The 22027-nt window shown below is 35.3% G+C and overlaps 2 protein-coding genes across 2 annotated transcripts; one reads left to right on the forward strand and one right to left on the reverse strand.

Moving 5' to 3' along the window:
- Positions 1 to 454: 454 nt before the first annotated feature.
- Positions 455 to 2664, forward strand: LOC112022746 (uncharacterized). The gene has a single exon (XM_024055373.2). It carries the CDS (start codon positions 982 to 984, stop codon positions 2389 to 2391), a length of 1410 nt encoding a protein of 469 aa, XP_023911141.1. The 5' UTR covers positions 455 to 981; the 3' UTR covers positions 2392 to 2664.
- Positions 2665 to 11173: 8509 nt separating this feature from the next.
- On the reverse strand, positions 11174 to 16162 carry LOC112022777 (probable E3 ubiquitin-protein ligase LOG2). The gene is made up of 3 exons (XM_024055406.2): positions 15095 to 16162; positions 12029 to 12521; positions 11174 to 11537 (listed from the first exon to the last, which is right to left on the reverse strand). The coding sequence occupies exons 1-3, from the start codon at positions 15631 to 15633 to the stop codon at positions 11421 to 11423; spliced, it is 1149 nt and encodes a 382-aa protein (XP_023911174.2). The 5' UTR covers positions 15634 to 16162; the 3' UTR covers positions 11174 to 11420.
- Between the last annotated feature and the right edge of the window lie 5865 nt (positions 16163 to 22027).

Consider the following 22027-nt stretch of genomic DNA (forward strand, 5'->3'; position numbering starts at 1 on the left):
AATTTATTTGACAAGTATAATTGTGTATGGTTTTCTCTCATGAATTTTTTTTTTCGTTTATGTTGTATATACTTGTGTTACTTTTTTTTTGTTAAATAAGTTATATTTATAAAAAAAAAAAAAAACCTTTTATCAAACTGTCATGGTTATTTATGGTAAACTAGTTATTAGTTATGACATCTTGAAGAAATATTCTAACCTAAAACCGACCAAACTGTCCCGCATTACACGTATGATCACAAAACTGAGATGCAGCCATACAATTAAAGTGCGATGTTAAAAATAGCTGCGAACCAAACTGCACTTTTCATGGTTAATGGTTAAGAGTGAATTTTGGGTTTTTCTATTATAAAATCAGTTCTCTTTAGATAGCTTTCTTCGATGCCACGTGAGCATGGACGTCATCTCATCTCTAATCACACCGACAAAGACAGTAACATTAAACTACTAAAAATAACTCTATAAACAAATCAGATCTGTCTCTCTTTCACTCACACACTCACTCTCATCACATTCCCCCACCACACCTTCTACTCCATTCCCACCCATTGTTTCATTCATTCATTCTAACCCTAACCCCCGATTTCGATATCTTAGTTTTAGTTTCAAATAAAAAAAACCCATATTTTTTTCACAATATGTAAATGTAATATATCATGTAGATTTGTGCAATTCATGGTCGGATTAAAGATGGGTCAGATTTGGTTCGAGCCAATGGCACCAAGGATTCCAAGAAGCGTCTGGTTAGGGTGTCAAAGATCAATCGTGCTCCTCGTGGGTGGAAACCACACCTCCTCCAGGTTTTGCACTCGCTAAATTTCACTTCAATCTACGCTTGGCTTAATTCCTCTCAAAATTTTACCTTTTTTGTTTTGGGTTTTAAACAAAAATCGCATTTGCTTAATCTTCGTTTCGAAAAAAAAAAACAAGCTTCTTTGATTTAATCAATCAAGTGTTCGAGAAAAAGCCACAGTGAAAATCATGGATTTGAAGGCTTTGAAATTCCAGATCCTTCATGGGTCTATAGCAAGGCGCATGCTTTACCGCTCATTTATGATCGCCTCGTGTATTTCAATCATTCCCTTGTTTCACATTTTATCTGGTTCGGATTTTGGAACTTTTGGGTCTTTGGCCACCACTGATTGTACCGCCAATTTGGGCCATGCCACGGCGAGTATGGCCCCGGGAACGTATTTGTTTCACACCCAGTTCATGAATCCGATTTGGGGCTCATTTGAATCGGTGAATTGCAAGGAGAATGTGAATTTGACCATTCACGTGGTGAGAGAGCTAGTGGGTATGAAGTTGTTGAAATATAATGCGAAAGCTCTCTGTATTGGAGAAGGGTCGGCCGCGGCCGTGTTGACATTGCAAGATTTGGGGTTCTCCAATGCTGGTGGTGTTTATAGGCACCGCTTTTTCTCGCTTAAGCGTAAGCAGTTTGTTCACGAGCTCGATTTCGTGGACAATTCATTCGATTTCGTGTTGTCCAGGGATGTCGATAAGGTTTCCGTCCCTGCATTGCTCGTGCTTGAGATAGAGCGCGTTCTTAGCCCGGGTGGCATTGGTGCCATGCTTGTGGAAGGCGTTAGCGGTTCACTCCCTAACAGCTTGATTAGGTCTGCCACCCCGGTTTCGTCGTTGCTGAAAAGCTCCAATGTTGTGCACGTTGGTTATGTGCGTAACTTTACTCTGGTTGTCTTCAAGAAGAGATTCCTAAACGCCAGTTACTTGGAGCAGTTTCGCCTTCCGGCTGATTGCCAGTCTATTATAAATAACAAACCTTTCATGGATCAACTTGAGCCTCTTGTGGAGGAAAAACCAATGGAGTTTGAGAAAAGGTTTTCTTATTTGCCCATGCTTGTGGATGTTGATACTAGGAAGCGGCTAGTCTATATTGATATTGGGCCAGGGTTGCATCTAAAGTCTAATTCTTTGAACTGGTTCCTGCCATCATACCCCGTGGATCGCAAAGATTTCAATGTTTATTTTGTTGATCATAACACTTCAGTTCTGTTATCCCTTGTCAAAAAGCCTGGTATGACCTTCGTTTATCATCCGGGCTTGGCTGGAGATAAGGATTTGGATGCCCCTAGTTTTGATGAAGACATTGATCCGCCAATGGAAATTGAAGGGTTTGATTTCCTTTCTTGGTTTAAAGAAACAGTGCAATATGCAGATTTTGTGGTCCTGAAGATGAATGCAGGTAAAGTGGAATTAAAGTTCCTCTTGGAGTTGTTTGAGAGCGGAGCGATATGCTATGTTGATGAGATGTTCCTGAACTGCTCAGACAATTCAGATGTTGCTGGTGCAATCAAGGGAGAATGTATGGATCTCTTCAAGGGCCTTAGAAGCAGTGGTGTCTATGTCCATCAGTGGTGGGGAGACTAAAATTGCACTGTGGTGTGTTGAAAATTTGGTTTCATGTATGTCGTTTTAAGTGTATTCAGACTAGCTCTGCTGTCTGCTATGTTGTTTGAGTCCTGTCGTTTAGGGTGTATGAACATCCAAGTTGCTTTGTGGTTGGGCATTTTAAGCTAAATAAGCAACCGCATGTTGTTGTTGTTTGAGTTTGTCGTTTAGGATGCATGAACATCCAAATCGCTTAGTGGTTGGGCGCTAATTAATATAAAAAAAAGCAACCATTAGCTTTCTAGTTAATAATTGTGTGCTTGTTGTCTCGCTTTCATTACTTTTAATGTTGTTACTTATTACTAAGTTGTGGGCTTGGCCTTAGTGGAAACTATATGAACTTTTATGCTTACCCTATACACATCATACATAGTGTTTAGGTTGAACCTTTTTGCCTTTTTCTTCAATTTTTCTGTTTTGCTTTTGGCAAGTAGGTAGAACCAGATACTCGAGTTGTACAAGGCTTCTTACGCAATCTTATCCTAATTTATAAAGGAAAATGTTTAACTATTATATTTTACTATTTTATATTAATGAATGTAATTGATGCTGTTATTGTTTTTTATATTTCAACGGGGAAACATTAGTTTATTGGTTTATAAGAATTTTGTAGTGAAATTTGTAATAATTGTAGCATATTTTATTTCCAAACCCAAGCTTAGTTTGGATGACTTTATTTAGTGACTTTAGCTTATGTTATGGGTTCTTTTAAGGTACGTCTAACACATGTTACCTACTACAAAATCCGTCATCAGGTCAAGATTTGTTGGGCCTATGTTGGGCCGTCTCTTGTAATTAAAATGAACCAAATTTTTATCACTCAAGTCTCAATTTTCATCTCCCAAAACCCAAATTTCTTGGGCCTCACATCAGATTCTCATGTTTGGCTTAGGGTTTATTTATTTATTTTTCAATATTTGACTATTCAAAAAAATGAGTTATAGTTATGAAAAATGAAAACACATTTAATATGTTTTCAAGATATGAAAACTGAGTTGAATGGAAAACTTGTAAAAAAAAATAAAGCCACTGGACCCACCGATCTTTGTCAAGTCAAAATCACTAAGAGTCTGATTGGATTAGCAAAAAACTGAGTGATATCATTCAGATTCCATAACCCATAATCCAAAACTCATAGGACCCACAAAAAAAAAAAAAAAAAAAAATCGTTTGGCTTTTTTTTTGAGTGATGTTTCCATCACTCAAAACTCAAAAATTTGAATTTGGGTGATGGAAACCAAAAATTGAAATAGAGAGTTTTCAAAAGTTCAAATCCAATTAGAGATGGGGAATGTGCAATTTTCCCATTTTTCTTTACTATTAGTAGTCTCGTGCGGTGTAAGTTTTTGGTCATGAATTTATAAATATAAATATTTAAACATAATTTTGGGATTTCATCCAATATACTCAAATAATTTTCAGCATTCCACTGCCCATGAATAAAAATATGTATTATAAAAACATGAATAGAAATATTTGCGCTAACAATATATCTTTCAAAACAACAACACATCTTTCAAACCAACATTTAATGCTTAAAAGCAACATACAACCAGTGTAGCAAACTCTATTTGAGCTTTCAAATATTGTTCTTCTATTTCTCTTTCATTCAAAAAACATATAATTTTTTTTCTTAATGAGAAAATTTAAGATGGCGTGAAGTGACAGAAATTGTAAAATTATTTTTGAAGTTGTGCTTACTTTACAATAAATTTTTTAAACGTACAAATCTTCTAAACATAAGTAGACCTCAATTTGCATAACAAATCATTAAAATAATAACAAAAAATGAAGATGATATTAAAACAAATACAGTAAACATATCTATAAGAGCTGGATTTTGAACCATGACCCACCAGGAATAATGGATGATGGCCCAAAGAACCCAAAACAATATATTTATTAGAGAGTGAGTTTAATAGGAAGGCAACTTAGCAAGTTAAATAAGGACTGTAGATGATTGAATTCATGTTAACAAGATTAGAGACACAGTTAGAGAGAAGTTACACTCCTCGGTCAAGTGCGAGGATTAGGTATTCTTATAACAATTCAAGTACATATGAATACAATTTTCTTTCCTTTCTCTCTCCTCACCTTTAGATTCTTTGCCCCTTTTTTTATTGGGGTCTTTTCCTTATATAGTCCTTCCATTCTTCATTCTAACCTTCCACTTGTTGATCTTATAAGTGATCTATTGGATGCTTGTCTCATCAAAAACCTCCTGGAAGCTTTGTGAATAGCTGTAAACTAAGATATCACTGTTCAAGTGTTATTTCTACATAAATGCGGTCAGTTGGTTAGGTTCAGAGCATTTAATGTGATGATAACAGCCTTCTTACCAGATATTTCTTCCTTTATTGTTGGCTTCCTTCCTTGAAACTTATCCTCAAAAGAATGGTTACCTTTTACAGCATTTTGAAGGTGGCCGGGTTCCAACCTTCCACAATACTTTCCCAATGAGCCGAATGCAATCAGTTGGTTAGGTGTAGATTATTTAATGTGGTGGTAGCAACCTTCTTACTAGATTTTTCTTCCTTTATTGTTGGCTTCCTTTTCTAAAGCTTATCCTCAAAAGAATGGTTACATCTTGTACAACATTCTCAAGGTGGCCAGGTTCCAGCCTTCCACCATGATTTCCCGAGGAAGGTTGGAACCCGACCACCATGACTATATAAAAATAAATAAATAAATTGTCACATTAGCTTGAATAAAATTGTCACAATAAACACATAATTTAAATAAATAAAAAATACAAAATTTTTATTATTTTATCCCAAAAAAAAAAAAAAAAGTTGATGTAAGAAGTTGAGGTCAATAACAAAACCTAAATCATATATATTTTTTTTGAGAAACAAACACACACACACACCAAGGGAGGGGGAAAGGAGTTTTAACACAAATCATATTAGTTTGAATAAATAACCACAAAACGTAGGCTAAAATGTTGATAAGAAAATTTATTATTACTTTATTCAAAAACAACTAAAAGAAATTAAGAAAGTAATAATAATAAGTTTTCTACGATTTTGTGCTCATTTATTCAAACTAATATGATTTAGGTTTTGTTATTGCCTTATTGGCCTCAACTTCTTCTTCACTTCAACTTTTTCTTCTTCTTTTTTATTTTTTTTATTTTTTTTTGGGGATAAAGTACAATAAAAAAAACTTTACATTTTTTTAATAAATTTTTTATATTGTTAATTGTGACAATTTTTAAAATATTTTTTTATAGTAAACATTGAACATTATCATCACTTCAAATATGGATAACCCTCTAATTTTTTTTATAGTTAAGAATCAAGATTATCATCACTTCAAATAGAGATAATCCTTTAAATGGAAGAAATAACTTATAAAGCTAAAACTTAGGAGATATTATCTTTGTTTGATTTTAATCAGGGTTCTTTAATTGTAAGAACTAAGAATCATGTTTAGGTAGCCTATAAATGAATGTGATACGGTTTACATGCAATCTTGCAACACCAAGTAAAGAGTGCCATATTGCCATCTTACCTTTCATTAATATTTTATCCAAAAATAAAATTACAGATAATCCTTTAGTTTTTTTTTTTTTTTTTTTTTTTTTTTTTTTTTTTTTTTTTTATTTTTAGTTAAAAACCAAGATTATCATCACCTCAAATAGAGATAATACTTTAAATAGAAGAGAACTTATAAAGCTAAAACTTAGGTGATACTCCTATTATTTTTGTTTAATTTTCATCAAGGTTCTTCAATTGTTAGAATTAGGTTTAGGTAGCCTATAAATGAATGTGATTTGGGTTCCATGCAATATTGCAACACCAAAAGCGGAGTGTCATATTGCCATCTCACCTCTCATTAGTGTTTTATCCAAAATAAAATTGTTGCAATTTGGTGTAGCTACTGTAAGGACCATATTTGAATTCCTAGTCTATTGTGTGGATGGACTTAGACCCAAAAACCCAAAACAATGAATTTATAAAGAATGGGTTGGAAAACTAAGTTTTAGTAAATCAAACAAACGCTAGAATGGGTTCAGATGATGGGAGAATGAAAGGAAGAAGAATTGTACTGAAGAAAAATAGTCCTCAGCAAATGTCCAAGGATGTCTATTCTTATATATATATTGTTCTTAAATTGGGTTACAAATTTGGTTCCTGGAAGTTACAATATTTTTCTCTTCAATTCCCGATCCCCTCTCTTGTTGCCCTATTTTCCTTTTTATGTCCACTTTACATGTGTATACTGGAGAATTAGTGTTGATACTTGTCTCATCAGCCCCTCCCCTATGTCATTGTATAGTAGCTGTAAGGCTGAAACAACACTGTTCAGGTATTACCTCCACATTAATGTGGCCAGAGAATTATTGCAGTGCATTTAATGCAGAGGCAACAACTTTCTCCTTAGATATTTTAGGGCACTTTCCTGTCTGACACTTCCGCAGTACTTATCAATAACAACGAGATTTCTTAGAACATCATCCTGTGTGATAGACAGAGCCTTCTGTCCTTAGCATTAATCAGCCGAGGATGTATTTACCCTCGGCCCATATTCTTAAGCCATTATGGTCAAAGTTAACCTCTATTTACTAATACAGTCTTTTCTAATAAAGACTCCCTTTCCTCGGACAACTCTTGTCCTCGGATTGGGCCATAGACTCGTAACACGAATAAATGATGACCTCTCGGGCCCAATATCCCTACAATAGCCCCTAAGATTCTTCTTTCCGGCTCCTTGGGAAGAAAGGAGGATCTCGACATCACCAGATTTGCTTGGTGTCCGTCTCATCCCATCTCTACTCACAAATACACCTTTTTAACTACCCAAGACACGCTTCTGTTGTTTTAGCTTACAAAATGCGCTCCTCATTAAATTTTTACGGCCTTATGTCCCCACGTTCTACAGTGCGATACAAATCCAAAGGCTGATGTTTTTGTGGGATATCGAGCGGGAATTTTCCCACTTCTAGCTTACTCCTTGATATAAATACCTTTCAAATCAACTTCTCCTCTAATTTTAGCATTCACTCTGTCCTAGCGCATATACTTTGAACCTGTACACCTTTTCAACTCATCTAAACTCTTACAAATACTAAAAGCCTGTTCAAGGACGCCTTTACTATTTCTGTAAGTCTCCTTGAACTTTGCTCTTTAATTTTCTATACATTCTCTCTTTCTTTTCTCCTCGACACCATGATCATCCCTTCTAGCAGGGCTTCATATTCGGGTTCATTGTTTGTAGTCGAGAAGCCTAACCTTAAGGATTTCTCAATTGTAATCCTCTCTGGAGATATCAAGACTAGCCTCACTCCAAATCCCCTATGGTTCGCTGCACCATCAACGTAAACTTTCCAGGATATAGGTTCATGCACTAAGATCATTCCAACCGATTTTCCGTCAATGTTTTGCTCTTCTATCTCCTTTTCTTCTGGGGATTCAACAAATTCAGCAACCAGGTCGGCAAGAACCTGACTCTTGACAGATGTGCGTGGCATGTACTTGATGTTAAAAGCCACTAAAATCGTGCCCCACTCTACAATTCTTCTTGTGTAATCCGCATTCTGTAGTAGAGATTTAAGTGAGAGCTGGGTTAGGACGACAACTGTATGTGATTGGAAATAATGGGAAAGCTTACGTGTAGCATGCACCACTACTAAAATGACTATTTCCAGTGATAAGTAATGAACCTTAGCCTCATGTAATGATTTACTCACGTAATAAACTGGCCTCTGCACCACATTATCAACACGTATTAGCACCAGGCTTACCGTGTGGGAGGCTACCACGATGTATGTGAACAAAACTTTATCTACCTTGGGTCTGGACATAATAGGTGGCCGAGACAGATATTCTTTCAACTGCTGGAAAGCCAAGACACACTCCATGGTCCATTCAAACCCTTTCCACTTGTTTAGCAATTGAAAGAAAGGTTTGCATTTGTCTGCCGACTGAGAAATGAATCGGTTTAGAGTAGCTGTCATCCCTATAAGTTTTTGGACCTCTTTGGGATTCCGAGGTGGTTGAAGATTGTTGATTGCCCTAATCTGGTCAAGATTAACTTCGATTCCACGATAAGTGACCATGTAGCCTAAGAACTTCCCCAGTTCGACACCAAAAGAACATTTGGAGGCATTAAGCCATAGCTTGGACCTCCTCAAGGTATCAAAATATTTCCGAGGTCATTCACATGATCGGACTCCACCTTGCTCTTCACTACCAAATCATCAATGTAAATTTTGATGTTTTTTCCTAATTGAGGCTCAAACATCCTGGTCATTATCTTCTGATAAGTAGCCCTTGCATTTTTCAAACTAAAGGGCATCTCCTTATAATGGTAATTTCCAGTAGGAGTGATAAAAGCTGACTTCTCTTGGTCCTCAACAGCCAAAGGTATCTGATGATACCCTTAAAAAGCGTCAAGAAAGCTTATCCAAGGATGGCCCACAGTCGCGTCCATCAGTTGGTCAATCTGAGGCATAGGAAAAGGGTCCTTTAGGCAGACATTGTTCAAGTCCGTAAAATCCACACATACATACCATTTCCCCGTCTTCTTTTTTATCACTATTGTGTTAACCAGACATTCGGGGTAAAAAACCTCTTTAATAGCCCCGACCTGCTTAAGTTTCACCACTTCGTCCTTAACAACATCTGAGTGTTCTTTGGATGAACGCTGAGGTGGTTGCTTTTTGGGGGTATCCAATGAACTTACATTCAGATGATGGCAGATAAAGCTTGGATCCACCCCCGGAGCCTTGTAGGCATTCCAAGCAAAAATATCAACATTCCTCCTAAGAAATTCCACCAACTTCCTCTTTTCCTGAGGTGGCAATTGAGTTCCAACCTGAAATAACCTATCTGGATCATCACCTACAGCAAATTTCTCTAAATTTTTACATTTGGCCTCCTCGGCTGGCCCCTTTGTGAGTGATTCCGGAGACTTTGACAGCTATAAGCCCTCGTTTACTGAGTCCGAGGACTCAACTGCTGGCTGATGCAAGATTACGGACACAAGGCACTACCTAGCCATGGATTGGTCCTCTTCCAATTCCTCAATCCGATTTCTCGATAGATACTTTACCTTTTGATGCAGAGTTGAAGAAACAACTCCTAGGGTGTGAAGCCAAGGCCTGGCTACAATGACCGTGTGGGGGAGTACGCATCCACCATTATAAAGTCCACTTCCACTACCATTGAGCCTACTTGCACAAATAACCTGATCTGGCCTTTTGGGACAATGACCTTCCCATCAAAACTCACCAGGGGTGAATCATAAGCGGTCAGATCCTCAGGTTTTAAGTTCAGCCCCTTGTATAAATCAGGATACATGATCTCTGCACAACTGCTCTAGTTTATTATCACCCTTTTCATATCATACCCTCATATTCTGAGGGTTACCACCAAGGCATCTTCATACGGTTGGATGGTCCCTACCTTGTCTTCATCCGAGAAACTTAACGCCGATCAAATTTCTAATCTGGCCCTCTTCGGCCCAAAGCTTGTGTCTTTGGCTGGGAGTCGAGCTACAGATATTACTACCTTGGAGGGCTGTGAACCAGTCCTTCCAAGTGCAGAAAAAATGACATTAATTGTGCCTATTGGGGTCTTGAAGAAGCATTCCTTTGAGTCCTAAGCCTCGACTGGTCGCCCTGCTCATTGGGGCGGTACAAGAGATGCTGTAATCTCCCCTCCTTAACTAGTTGCTCTAGATGACTCCACAATGTTCGGCAGTCCTCGATGGTATGTCCTCGCTTCTGGTGGTACTGGTAATGAAGGCTCTTGGTTGGTCTCTCAAGGGANTCTCTTGTTGCCTTCTTCTCCTTTTTATATCCTCTTCACACGTGTATACTGGAGAATTAGTGTTGATACTTGTCTCATTAGCCCTTCCCTTATGTCATTGTATAGTAGCTGTAAGGCTGAAACAACACTGTTTAGGTATCACCTCCACATTAATGCGGCCTGAGATTTAGTTGCAATGCATTTAATGCGGAGGCAGTAGCTTTCTCCTTAAATATTTTAGGGCACTTTCCTGTTTGACACTTCCATGGTACTTATCAACAACAATAAAATTTCTTAAAACGTCATCCTGAGTGATAAACAGAGCCTTCTGTCCTCGGCATTAATCAGCAGATGATGTATTTACCCTCAGCCCACCTTCTTAAGCCATTATGGTCAAAGTTAACCTCTATTTACTAATACAATCTTTTCTAATAAAGACTCTATTTCCTCAGACAACCCTTGTCCTCGGATTGGGTCATAGACTTGTAACACGAATAAATGATGATATCCCAGGCCCAATATCCCTACAGCTACTTAGCACAAATACAATTATAATTTTTAAGCCTAACTTTATTATAAAGTATATGATATGATATAACATATTTATTCTAAATATTTAAATCTTAAGATTTTATTTATATTCATGAGCGAATGATCTATATTAAAAGTGAGTATTGTACATTTTAAAAGGTGAACGAATGCTGTATATTAAAACTCAATAAAATATATGGTTATGATCATAGTGGGTATTATCCCTTTTAAAAACATTTTATATTCCAACCATCTTTCCTTCTTCTTTAGGGCTTTCCTTCTTCTTTAGGGGTGGTAAGGGCAAAGTAAGGGTTGGATTATGGTGGTTCTACTCCCTTTTTAAGCTGGAAAAACTTAGCATAGAAAGTGGGAGTAAGGCAAGTTAGAAGCGAGATGGGTTAGAGAGAGTACCATCCTTTTTATTTTCATTCCAAACACATGATTAGTATCGGATTTGTAGTAAAATTAAGCAGGTATAGCCAGAATTTTATCCTTACCAAACTACTTATCAAGGATATGTTCTATTCTGATAATTAGAAAACCAGAAAATATGTATATATATTAAAAAAAAAAAAAAACTCTACTATATTTAAAAAAAAAAAAAAAAAAAAAAGCCAAGAACAAATCAAGAAAAAAGAAAAAAGAAAAAAAAGAAGAAGAAGAAGAAGAAGGAAAGCAAGAAAGATAAGAACAGGGCTATTTCTAGCGGCAGAAGAAATCTTCCTATTCCACAGAACCATTGTTGACCTTAATCTCCAAAAGCCTATCAACTGGTTGTCTGCATATCGGACATCGGTTTGTCTGGAACCTTAAAACCTTTGCACATCCACTGCACATACACTGCAACATGGAAAGAAACACAGCCAATGATACTACATTAATACCCGGCTATTAAGTAATTATCCACATTAAGAATATTAGTAAATGAGCAACAGTTTTCCAGGACAAAAACAGGATGGATGCATCTGGTGTTATAACCCTTTAGCACATATTTTACATTTGTGACATATTGGGTCATATTGGCGCAGTGGAATGAGTAATCCAAGTAACCAGTCTATAATAAATCTTTTAAGACATTCCGGAATGGAATTAAGACATGCAATTGCCAGCCTTGGCAAATAAACTCACAGTAAACAAGGATTGCCATTGATTCATGTCAAACAATGACTTAACTAAAATGGCTCCCAAACAACAATAAATTGGCTATAAATTGGCAACCTTTGTACAAGAAACTAATTTGGAAACTTGTTTCAAAATCATAACTATGGCTTAACCACTTGTAAACGTCTAATCACAGAACTGCAAATGGAAAAACAAAAGAGTTTAATTACCATATGTCGGCAGGGAAGGACGGTTGTGTCCCGTGGTTCTGATAGGCAGATGACACATTCTTTTCCTGGGTCATTCCCATCCACGTCACCCTCAACTGAATTTCCAATCCCATATATCTCCTGCAACTCATACCTCATTCCATTGACCCACAAGATCTGCTTCACTACCCTCACCTGGTATTCACCTTTCTCCTTCTCGAACACTGCCTGAGTTATCTGAGAGTTCATGCTTGCAGGTATTGGGTTCCCATCTGTACCATTCTCGTTAACTGGCTTTGCCTCTGCCTTAATTGCTAAAGGATAGACGTATACATCACCCACTTTTAATAACTCTGTCTCCTCAAACGCTGAGAAGTCCATCCCAGTTCCAGAGGGCTGCCTGAACTTCTGGCCCAGACCTTGTTGGAACTGTACTGCCACAGGTGCAAGGTCTTGTTTCATCGGTGTCAGGTTACAATCTTCACCTTCTTTTGCAAGGAAAATTATGGTGATGCTGTTGAACAAAGTAAATGAAACTTTTGATCAAGAAAAGTATTAAGAATAACTGTCAGACAGGAATAAAGAACAGGCAAAAGATATGAAAGATGGAAACTGTATAACAAAGAATATTTGAGGATCTGAATATATGTTAAAGATCCAAAATTAACAATCTGATAAAACAACAAAACAAAACACACTATAATACCTCATTGAAAAAGTGATGCCCTCTAGCATGCAAGAGGGCAGAAACAAAAACAAAACGACTACCACAATATGCTACTTCATAATACCTCGTTGAAAAATTATGATATCAATGACACAATAATACCATATGAAAGCTAGGCACTGTATTACTTAGGGACTACTTAGGGAAACATTGTAATGATTGTGATCTCATAATAATTGTGATCCTCCAATGAAATGTATAAAGCAAAATATCAGTCTTCGCAGTTCTTGATCAGAAGCAACATAAACCCCCAAAACAAAGAAAAATGAAATGAAACCGTGCATACACCAAGTCAATATCTTGAATCTTGTTTACAGTACCAAATAAAGCCTAGGTTCTTCAAATGATCATTTTGTATTGCCTAAATAGAAATGTATAAGGTTCAACTCAACCACCCACTTTTCACTAATTAAAAAGAGTACCACAAATCTTCATATTTAAAAATAACAACTATAAAAGCAAACAACTCATTGTCATCATCCAAGCCTTAATGACATCTCTGTTGTGGACATATCTTCTGCAATTCACTTTATCGAAAAAACATTTTGTATGATTCCAAAAGACTCTCCATTACAATCATCATATTCAAACTCGCTACTGCCTTACCAGAAGTTTTCACCAATACCATGGCCATAATACCCCTCATTAGTAACACCTAAAATTTTCTATTAAGATTACTAAACCACCCCAATCATGTCTCTACCTGCTTAAGCTTTCTCATTGTTTCTCTGAAACTTCTTCACCACCTGCAATCTTATTCCTGGTGCCACTAAACAAAGTTGTAACAGCACTGACCTAATCTTCAACTTCAACTTCCTCATAAATGCAAATTTATCTTCAAGGCACAAATATTGAAGTTCAAAGATAGACTGAGACACAAAAGAAATTTAAGTCCTTGGAATGTATTGAAGCAACATCCTTATTTTCTACCAGAAAATACACTCTTGCCCAGCAATATATATATTGACAACATAGGGACCTTTCTAAAGAATAGCCCTTTGGACTCACCTCTAGCCAGTAAAACCTATGGGAAATCCATGATGCATATATATACAGAGATAAGTAAGATTGAAGCTTTAACATCATACAAAATTAGTTTTTATATCGCTGCATGTGTCTTGCAGAGGCCCCTACTGTTCTGGCCTACCTTATCTAAAAAAAATATGGCTGCTTGGTAGGCCAGAACAGTAGAGGCCTCCATGAGACACACACATGATTCCAGTGGTTCAGTTGTCCAAATTGGTCCAGGTTTGGCATCTGTAAGTAATTTTTTTTAGGGAAAAGGAATAATTTCATTCTAGATCCACGGATGTTCATAAAAAGTAACTGAAGATCGTATTGCCATTATTCTACAATAAAAAAATACAATGTTCATCTAAATGAGGTAAAACAGGGACCTTCTCCTTTGCAATTAATATGGTCCCCATTCAAGAAAGGCACACACTATGACCATTTCCTCTTCTATTTAAGAAACATGCAGCCCATCTAATCTTTCACCGATACTAGTGGCAGAATTCCTTTCCTTTCTATCCTAACATACTCCTCAACAACCAACTCCTCCTTTAGCAATCTTCCAAGAAACATAATACAAGTTTAAAGCTAAAGCAAAAATGATAAAAGCTTTCTCATGAATAGCAGACCTCTGTTAATGTATATAACTTTGGTTGGAATAGTATTATATTGACCATACAAATAATAATAATCAGTAAGTATTAGATTGAAAACGGTCAATTGAACCTTACATTCGATCTTAAAACATTACTTCAGGATTGGCCTGTGCTAATAAGTCAGTAGTATTATATATATAGCACATAGTCCTTCCTTTTTATATATTTCAGTTTGCCTAATTCATTATAATTATCTTCAAGAAGGAATTACAAAACAAAACCCCATGAATTTCTTAATGGAACAAATACAGTAAACCAATTAGAATCCTCACCCAGTTCTTCTTTTGGTAATTGATACTTACAATGATAAAGGCGAACAGGCTCTGCCATTAAACTACACTGCTCTTGGCTTCAATAAAAAGTTCCTTAACTCAACTAGTGAGGTAAATTGACTAAATTCCCAAGCTCTCAAAAACATTCACAAGTCCATAAATTGTCACCAAAAGAAATAAAAAATTTACCAAAGAGTACACTTTAAATTACTACTTCAACAGCTAGTCAGCCTAAATTTCTCTCAAGTCAAATACTCCAAATCCAAACAAAAATATATGTTCCAACAAAAATTGAAATTGACCCAGTCAAGAATTATGTCTACAAAATAAGCAGGAAACCCCAAAACAATTTAACTAAACAAAATAAAAACTAGAAGTCCAAAAAACACGTTTCAAAACATTCTTATATACGTATAAATACCTCCCAGGAACCGTGGCATCGAGAGTGAATGATACGAGGAATCTTCCTGGGTTTTCCTCGTCAGGTTCGATCCTCAAACTCTCTTTCTTGAGATTAACATCGTTTCGAATAGTGACAGCTTTCTGGTGCTCGATATATGGGGTCAGAGGAGTCACCACCGGCTCACATGGGTACCTACCCCCGACCCAATTCGCCTGGGCCTGTGCCGGGTCCACGTGAGGCCCAGGTCCACCACGGTGGTGGTGGTGGTCGTACGGAGCCGGTAAAGGCACAGGCATAGACGGTGGCTGATTGGGATAGTACCCTGGAGGGTACTGGTAGTATGGAACGTGTGGCGGAGGAAGAGGCGGCGGCGGTGGTGGCGCTGCTGCTGCGGCGGCTGCGGTGTTTGGGAATTGGGAAGGGTAAGGTGTCGCCGCCGCGAACACGCATCGGTTAGCCGATATTTCAGGCTGAGGCGTCGCGGGAAGCGGCGTAGATGGGTGGTTCCGCCTTCTACCACCGTGCCTGCGCCGCCCGCTACTCCATATGTTCCCCATCCTCAAATTCCCAAACTGAACTCTCTGTTTTTTTTTTTTTTGTTGTTATTCTTGTCTTTGGTTTTGGTTTTTACTAGAAAGTAAATCCACGTGCATGCAACGGTTAATAAATTTACCTCTTTTGGTAATAAGTGGATAATTTGCTCCTTTTTTTCTTTTTCTTTTTCTTTTTGCCTTTTTTGTTGGAAGGACAGGTTGTGAGATTTATAAGGCAAGTGGGTGTGGAGGAGGAAATGAAGGTTTTAGAGTTTAGATGAAGATGAAGATGAATTTCAAAGGTAGAGTAGAGAAAGTAGGGATTGGATTTGGATATTAGAATGTAGGTTGTGGTGGAAGAGAAAATGGTTGAGAATGGCGGTGGTGGTGGTGGGTGGAAAAAGGGAAGCAAATGATGGGTTTGGCATAATGGGATTGCGTAAAGCTCCACCCAATACACCACCATCGATGAGATTTGAGGGGTTCAGAATTTTGGATTTTGCTCCTAACTTTGCTTTTACATGTGAGTGCATTTACTGTTTCATCATCCTTTACTATTTTATTGTTTTTTTTCTTTTTGGGGTAAAAATAGAACAACTTAAAACGTTGCTTTCCATGTATGAATTTTTTTTTTTCCCGGTTTAATCCTTGTAGGCATTTTTCGTTTTAATTTTTGGGTTGTGTTAACGGGCACTTAACAATTTTTTGACTTTTTTTTTTGGCATATTCAATTATTTAGTTAAAATCTTATCTACTTGTTTGTCAAGACAACTTTAGTATGATGACACTTTTTTATATATGAATAAGATATTTGGTATCAAATGATATTGTGTTATATCTTTTTCAATTATTTCTTTTTTATTTATATCCTTTTAATTTATTTTAATATTTTTTAAATAAGTATTAACATTTGCCTTAAATTTTTTTATTAAATGAGATCCACATTTGTATAACCTTAACAAGCATGTGTTTGTTAACATTTGCCTTAACTTTTTATTTTTTTAGGAGTTATTTTAGGCGTTAACTTGGAAAGCTACCATGCGAGATGTCATGGTAATAACATTGGCATATTCAATTATTTAGTTAAATCTTATCTGCAAGACATCTTTGGTATGACGACACCTTTTTACATATAGATGAAGCATTTGGTATCAAACCTTTTTACATATAGATGAGGTATTTGGTATCAAATGATATCGTGTTAGCAATATCAAAATTCAATAAGTGTGAAACATGACTGCAAAAAATAACTACCTAACTAACAAATAAAAGACACCTATCTCCCTAACAAATGGAAGATATATGTTAGCGGGTAGTTATTTTTGCACACATATCTCTTTTATTAAATTTTAATACAAATAACGTAATATTATTTAATATAAATTACTTTTTCTTAAGTAAGGATTTGTGGCTCAAGATCTTAGGGGACAAGGATGCGATAGATTTGGGGTATATTTTTATTCTTAACCATGATATAAAAAGGGGGGAAAAGGTATCTATTTGTTATTTAATTATTAAAGTTCAAATATATCTTACATCTAATTCTTTATTATTATTTTTCTTTATTCTATTAAGTGTTTTTTTTTAAAAAAATTATTCTCTCATTTCTCTCTCTCTCTCTCTCTCTCTCTCTCTCTCCATTCCTCGACACATAGCTGAACGGCCTGAACCCCCACCCCACCTACACCTTTGATTTGATGGAGATTGGTCACGGTTTAAGGCTTTGTTTGGTTTGATGGAAGAATACGAAAATGAAAAGAAAGAAAAAAAAAAGTTTAAAGTACATCACATCTTTTTCCTTTTTCTTCCTCTTTATATCCAAACACACTTGAGAGGAAGTACTTTCTTTCTCCACTCTTTTTTATTTCCCTTCCCTTTTCCTTTCTCTTCTCTCTTCCTTCCCCTTCCACTCAACCAAACATAGCCTTAAGGTCGTGGTGGAGTGTCTTGGTACAACCTTATGATGACTTATGAAAGGAACCAAGCATTGGGAACCAATCAAAAAAAAAAAAGAAAAAAAAAAAGAAAAAGAAAAACCCGTTGGGAACCAATAAGAGATGAGCTCGTCAAACTAAATCTTTTAATAAAGAATTTACAAGGTGTGTTAGTGGATTTGAGATCAGGTGTAATGCAATAGCTCTGAAGGGTTGAGATTTAAAATTGAAAAAGTGAAAAAATAAAATAAAAATAACGTAACTTTAAATCTTAACTATTAAAAAAAAAAGTGAAAAAGGTAAAAGTCAAATTATAAGAATGGTGAAAACATTTGTGAGGGATAAGTATTGCACCCGGTTCAAATCCGTGCTAGTAGGATGTGGAAGCACTCGTAACATTTTAGGGTTTTAGGAGTTCTTAATGGTGTGTGTGCAAGCCATAGTGGCATGGGGAACTAAAACAACAATGTAAAAGTTGTTAGTGATGATCTTGCAATGGTGAAGGTGGACCTTATCATTGTAATTGATTGATGATCTCACAATCACAAGTATCAATCAAAATACAATGACAATTACCTATAATATCAAGGAACTAGAAAAATCTCTCATGCGTTAGGCACATGAGACCCGCCTCTCACAGGCAGGTGGGCTCCACACGTGTGGGGCCCACTTGCCTGTGAGAGGTTGTTGTGGGGCCCACCTGCTTGTGAGAGGCTGGTCTTATGCGTTTGGCGCATAAGAAACCAGCTCCAAGGAACATCGATCTAAGGGAGCTAGTAGTCGTAGACTTTTAACCGTTCATGCCTTCCTTCTTCTCTTATTCTCTTTTTTCATATAAATATAATAATAATTTGAGAATGAAATGAAGTAAGTAAAAAATCCAATAGGGTAAGTTCTAACTTTCTAAGTCAGACCATTTTATATATGAGAATGAAATGAAGTAAGAAAAAAATCCAATAGGGTAAGTTCTAACTTTCTAAGTCAGACCATTAATTATATATATGAGAATCAAATGAATTAAGAAAAAAAATTCAATATGGTAAGTTCTAACTTCCTAGTCAGACCATTATATATATATATATATATATTAAAAAGGATAATTTAAATAATTTCTTAATGGAACTTAAAATAATACTTCTTTTGTAATTACAGATATTTTCAGGTCGGACACTTTAGTTTATTGACTCTATTCTAATATAGTAATATTAACGAGTTAAAGGTGGGTAGAAAACAAAGGAAAACAAAGCATGTTGTTCAGCTTATAAACAATTGTGCTCTACAAATTTTATAATGCCCTATGACAACAAAAGGGTGGTGAATAATGCCCTATTACTATTATCTTCATATTGATATAGTCTATATCCATGGTAAACTCAACTTATTTTATTTTTTACCGTTTTAACCTATGACGTTTGTTTTTTTATAATTGTGCTATTTATCATTAATTTAATACACCAATTGGTTTTTTGTATAAGTAAAAATTGAATCCCAAATTTCTTATTCAACCATTAGAAACTTTACCAGTTGAGTTAATTGAAACCTGACCCATACCATAAACTCAACTTGGTTATATATAATTAATTGAAGATATTCGGATCCTTTTGTCTCTCTCTTTTCCTTTCTGTTTTCCAGATCACCAATATATTAACCTGCTTTGGATATATATAATTGAAGATACTCGGATCCTTTTGTCAATCTCTTTTTCTTTCTTTTTTCCCACACCACCAATGTATTAACCTGCTTTAGATTGGTCATGAGTTGGTGAGACTTCTTATTTTTTATTTTTTATAATTAGACTGGTTGGTGAGACTTGAGAGGCTGAAATGACCTCAAGCTTTGTAGTTTGTATATACATTGATTTTTAGTCACTACATACAATGTAAACCAAATAGACCACTCTGCGCAAACATGAAGCGGCCCCATGGGCCATTGCCTTGGTAGCTATGGGCTACAAAGAAAAAGTCCAATGCGTTTTCTTCAAGATTACTCAAATCAGATTAACCAAAAAGGGGGAAAACAACCAGAAAAGAAGAAGAAAAAACATTCTCACCAATAATATATATATACAATCTAGAAAGCAAGATTTCTTTCATTTGAATAAGCCCGATTCCTTTGGCTATGATGGATTTGGTAACTTGTGCAATCTAAACTCAACAAAACGAGTCTCCTATATTAAATTTGATTACCTATTTTATGTTTGAACATCTTCAACCTTCTATGATTTGGCAGCATATAAGTCAATTAGGCAACGTAATGTGTGATTAATTCTTTGGGGATTTCTTTCAATGGTCGATATATAGAGCAGATTCTCCAGCTTTTGTTGCCATGTCACTTAACAACAACTATATAATTTTGCAAAATTTTGAAAAATAAGAATATTAAACCAACTTCTTGATTATTTTGAGTTGAGTTCTAAATTTAGGTAACATTAATTTACTTATAACTACAACAGATAAGATTTATGGTGATGAAATGTTTTGTTACTAGACTCTTAGTTTCGTTGCCAATTAAGATAGGCCATAAAGTGGAATATAAAATGGTGCACAAAAAATGGTATAGAGGATTTGTATTTCTTTTTTATTATCTAATGTTTGTTGTCTATTGTCTTTTGTCCTCTATCAAAAAAATTTCGTCACTAATAAGTTTGATTATTAAAAAATAATCAAAGTGACAAACTAATTATGTCATCTTATACGTTTTTTCTTTATCATATATAGAAACTTGTTAATTAATAAATAATTATTACTAATTTTTCAATAAGTCAAGGTTTTGCAAAAAGTTACAGGGTGAGCAGTTGAGGACTTGAGAGGTCCTAAACCGCGCGCTCTACGTGTTTCCTCTATCATATATAGGAACACGTTATTAATAAATATAATTAAATAATTCTTCTCTTCTCAAAAACGTTAACAATAAATAAATAATTATTACTAATATTTTAATAAGTCAAGGTTTTAAAATGAGTAACTTTCAAGAGAGTTGATATGTTTTTCTACATCGAATTTGAAATAATCAAATTGTCCATTGTTCACGTGTGAGATTGAGTGAAAAAACAAATAAAAAATGGTTGGTTTTCTAACTTCTGTCAAACAAAGAGATTTCAACTTGCCATGATATGTGGTTTCCAGTGTGGGCTAATTCAAATCTCAGCATTGTAATCATAGAAAGATATATTATATAAGGTTTTAGCCTTTGGCATAGGTTGCAAACTGCAAAGACGTCATGTTGGCTAGCATGCATGGGATTAGCTTGGGAGAAAAAATTTACACAATTTTTTTTTTAATTATTATCTTCACAGTTACTAAATGTAGCTTGTAGTTTTGGAGCATATAATAATGATTCTAACATTGCTAAAAAAAAATAATAGTTTTAATTGAGTTTCAATGGTTTAATAGTTGATTGAGGCATCTGCACAAAAAAAGAAAAAGAAAAAGAAAAAAAAAAGAAATCAAAGATCATTAAAGTTACTACATGATAATGTCCTATTAGTTTATATACAAATAGTCTCGTATAATTAAACAATTTAATTATTTATTACATGCCAATAAATTAGATTTTAGGACACAAACTCTTAACACTTACTACCTCGAATTGAAAGAATCATTTTCCATGGTGCATGTGTAAGATTGAGTAAAAATAAAATGGTTGGTTTTCTAACTTCTGTCAAACGAGGAGATGCAAGATCAACTCACCACGATATCTGGTAACCAGTGTGGGCTAATTCAAATCTCAGCATTGCAGAAATAGGAAGATGCCCTGTCGACTAGCATAGGATTAGCGTGGGCAAATAATTGACCCAAAAATTTTTACTATGCTTTTTCAGCAGTTACTAATTTGAGAAAAAAAGTTAGAATAGCCAAGAGCCTTGTATGTAGCTCAGTTGGTACCCTTTAGTGTTTGCAATGAAGACGTTCACTAAAATAGGATTGAGTATTATCCAAAATTCGAAATAACTAGGTTAAGTTTGGGTATTACCCGAATCCAATCCCAAAAAGAAGAAGAATTTAGAATGTGTTTAACTGAGTTTCCATCCGTCTAATTGTTCATTGACGCATCCTTAAAATAAATAAATAAATAAATAAAAGGCATCAAGGTTTATTATAATAAATTAATAATGTCTTGGTGATTTTTCAGAGGAGGAAATGTTTTTCTTTATTTCTTCTTTTGGAAGGGTTATAGAATTAAAGTTATTAATTTGATCCTTGAATTATTAAATAATTAAAATTCAATTTAATCCCTCAATTATTACTTGTGTTGATTTTCTTCATTTTTTTTTTTTTTTGAGCTAAGAAGATAGATTTACTTCATTAACTTTTAAAATCAAGTTAGTGTTATCCTTTCTTAATTTTGTACCATTTTCTTAGCCCCTAAATATGACGTTGAGTTGAATAACTAAATTTACACAATTCATGATAATTGATAGATTAAATTACAATGTGCCTAATAGTACAAACTAGTAATTTAACAAAAAGTTTAATAGAAACTCT

Source organism: Quercus suber, unplaced genomic scaffold (genome assembly GCF_002906115.3).
Source record: "Quercus suber isolate HL8 unplaced genomic scaffold, Cork oak 2.0 scaffold_236, whole genome shotgun sequence".
NCBI classification, from domain to species: domain Eukaryota; kingdom Viridiplantae; phylum Streptophyta; class Magnoliopsida; order Fagales; family Fagaceae; genus Quercus; species Quercus suber.

Coding starts and splice junctions, on each gene's coding strand:
- LOC112022746 (XM_024055373.2), top strand. CDS start 982: ATGGATTTGAAGGCTTTGAAATTCCAGATCCTTCATGGGTCTATAGCA.
- LOC112022777 (XM_024055406.2), bottom strand. CDS start 15,633: ATGGGGAACATATGGAGTAGCGGGCGGCGCAGGCACGGTGGTAGAAGG. Junction 12,522..15,094: donor GATGCCACGGTTCCTGGGAG/GTATTTATACGT, acceptor TTTGTTCAACAG/CATCACCATAATTTTCCTTG. Junction 11,538..12,028: donor TCCTTCCCTGCCGACATATG/GTAATTAAACTC, acceptor TCCATGTTGCAG/TGTATGTGCAGTGGATGTGC.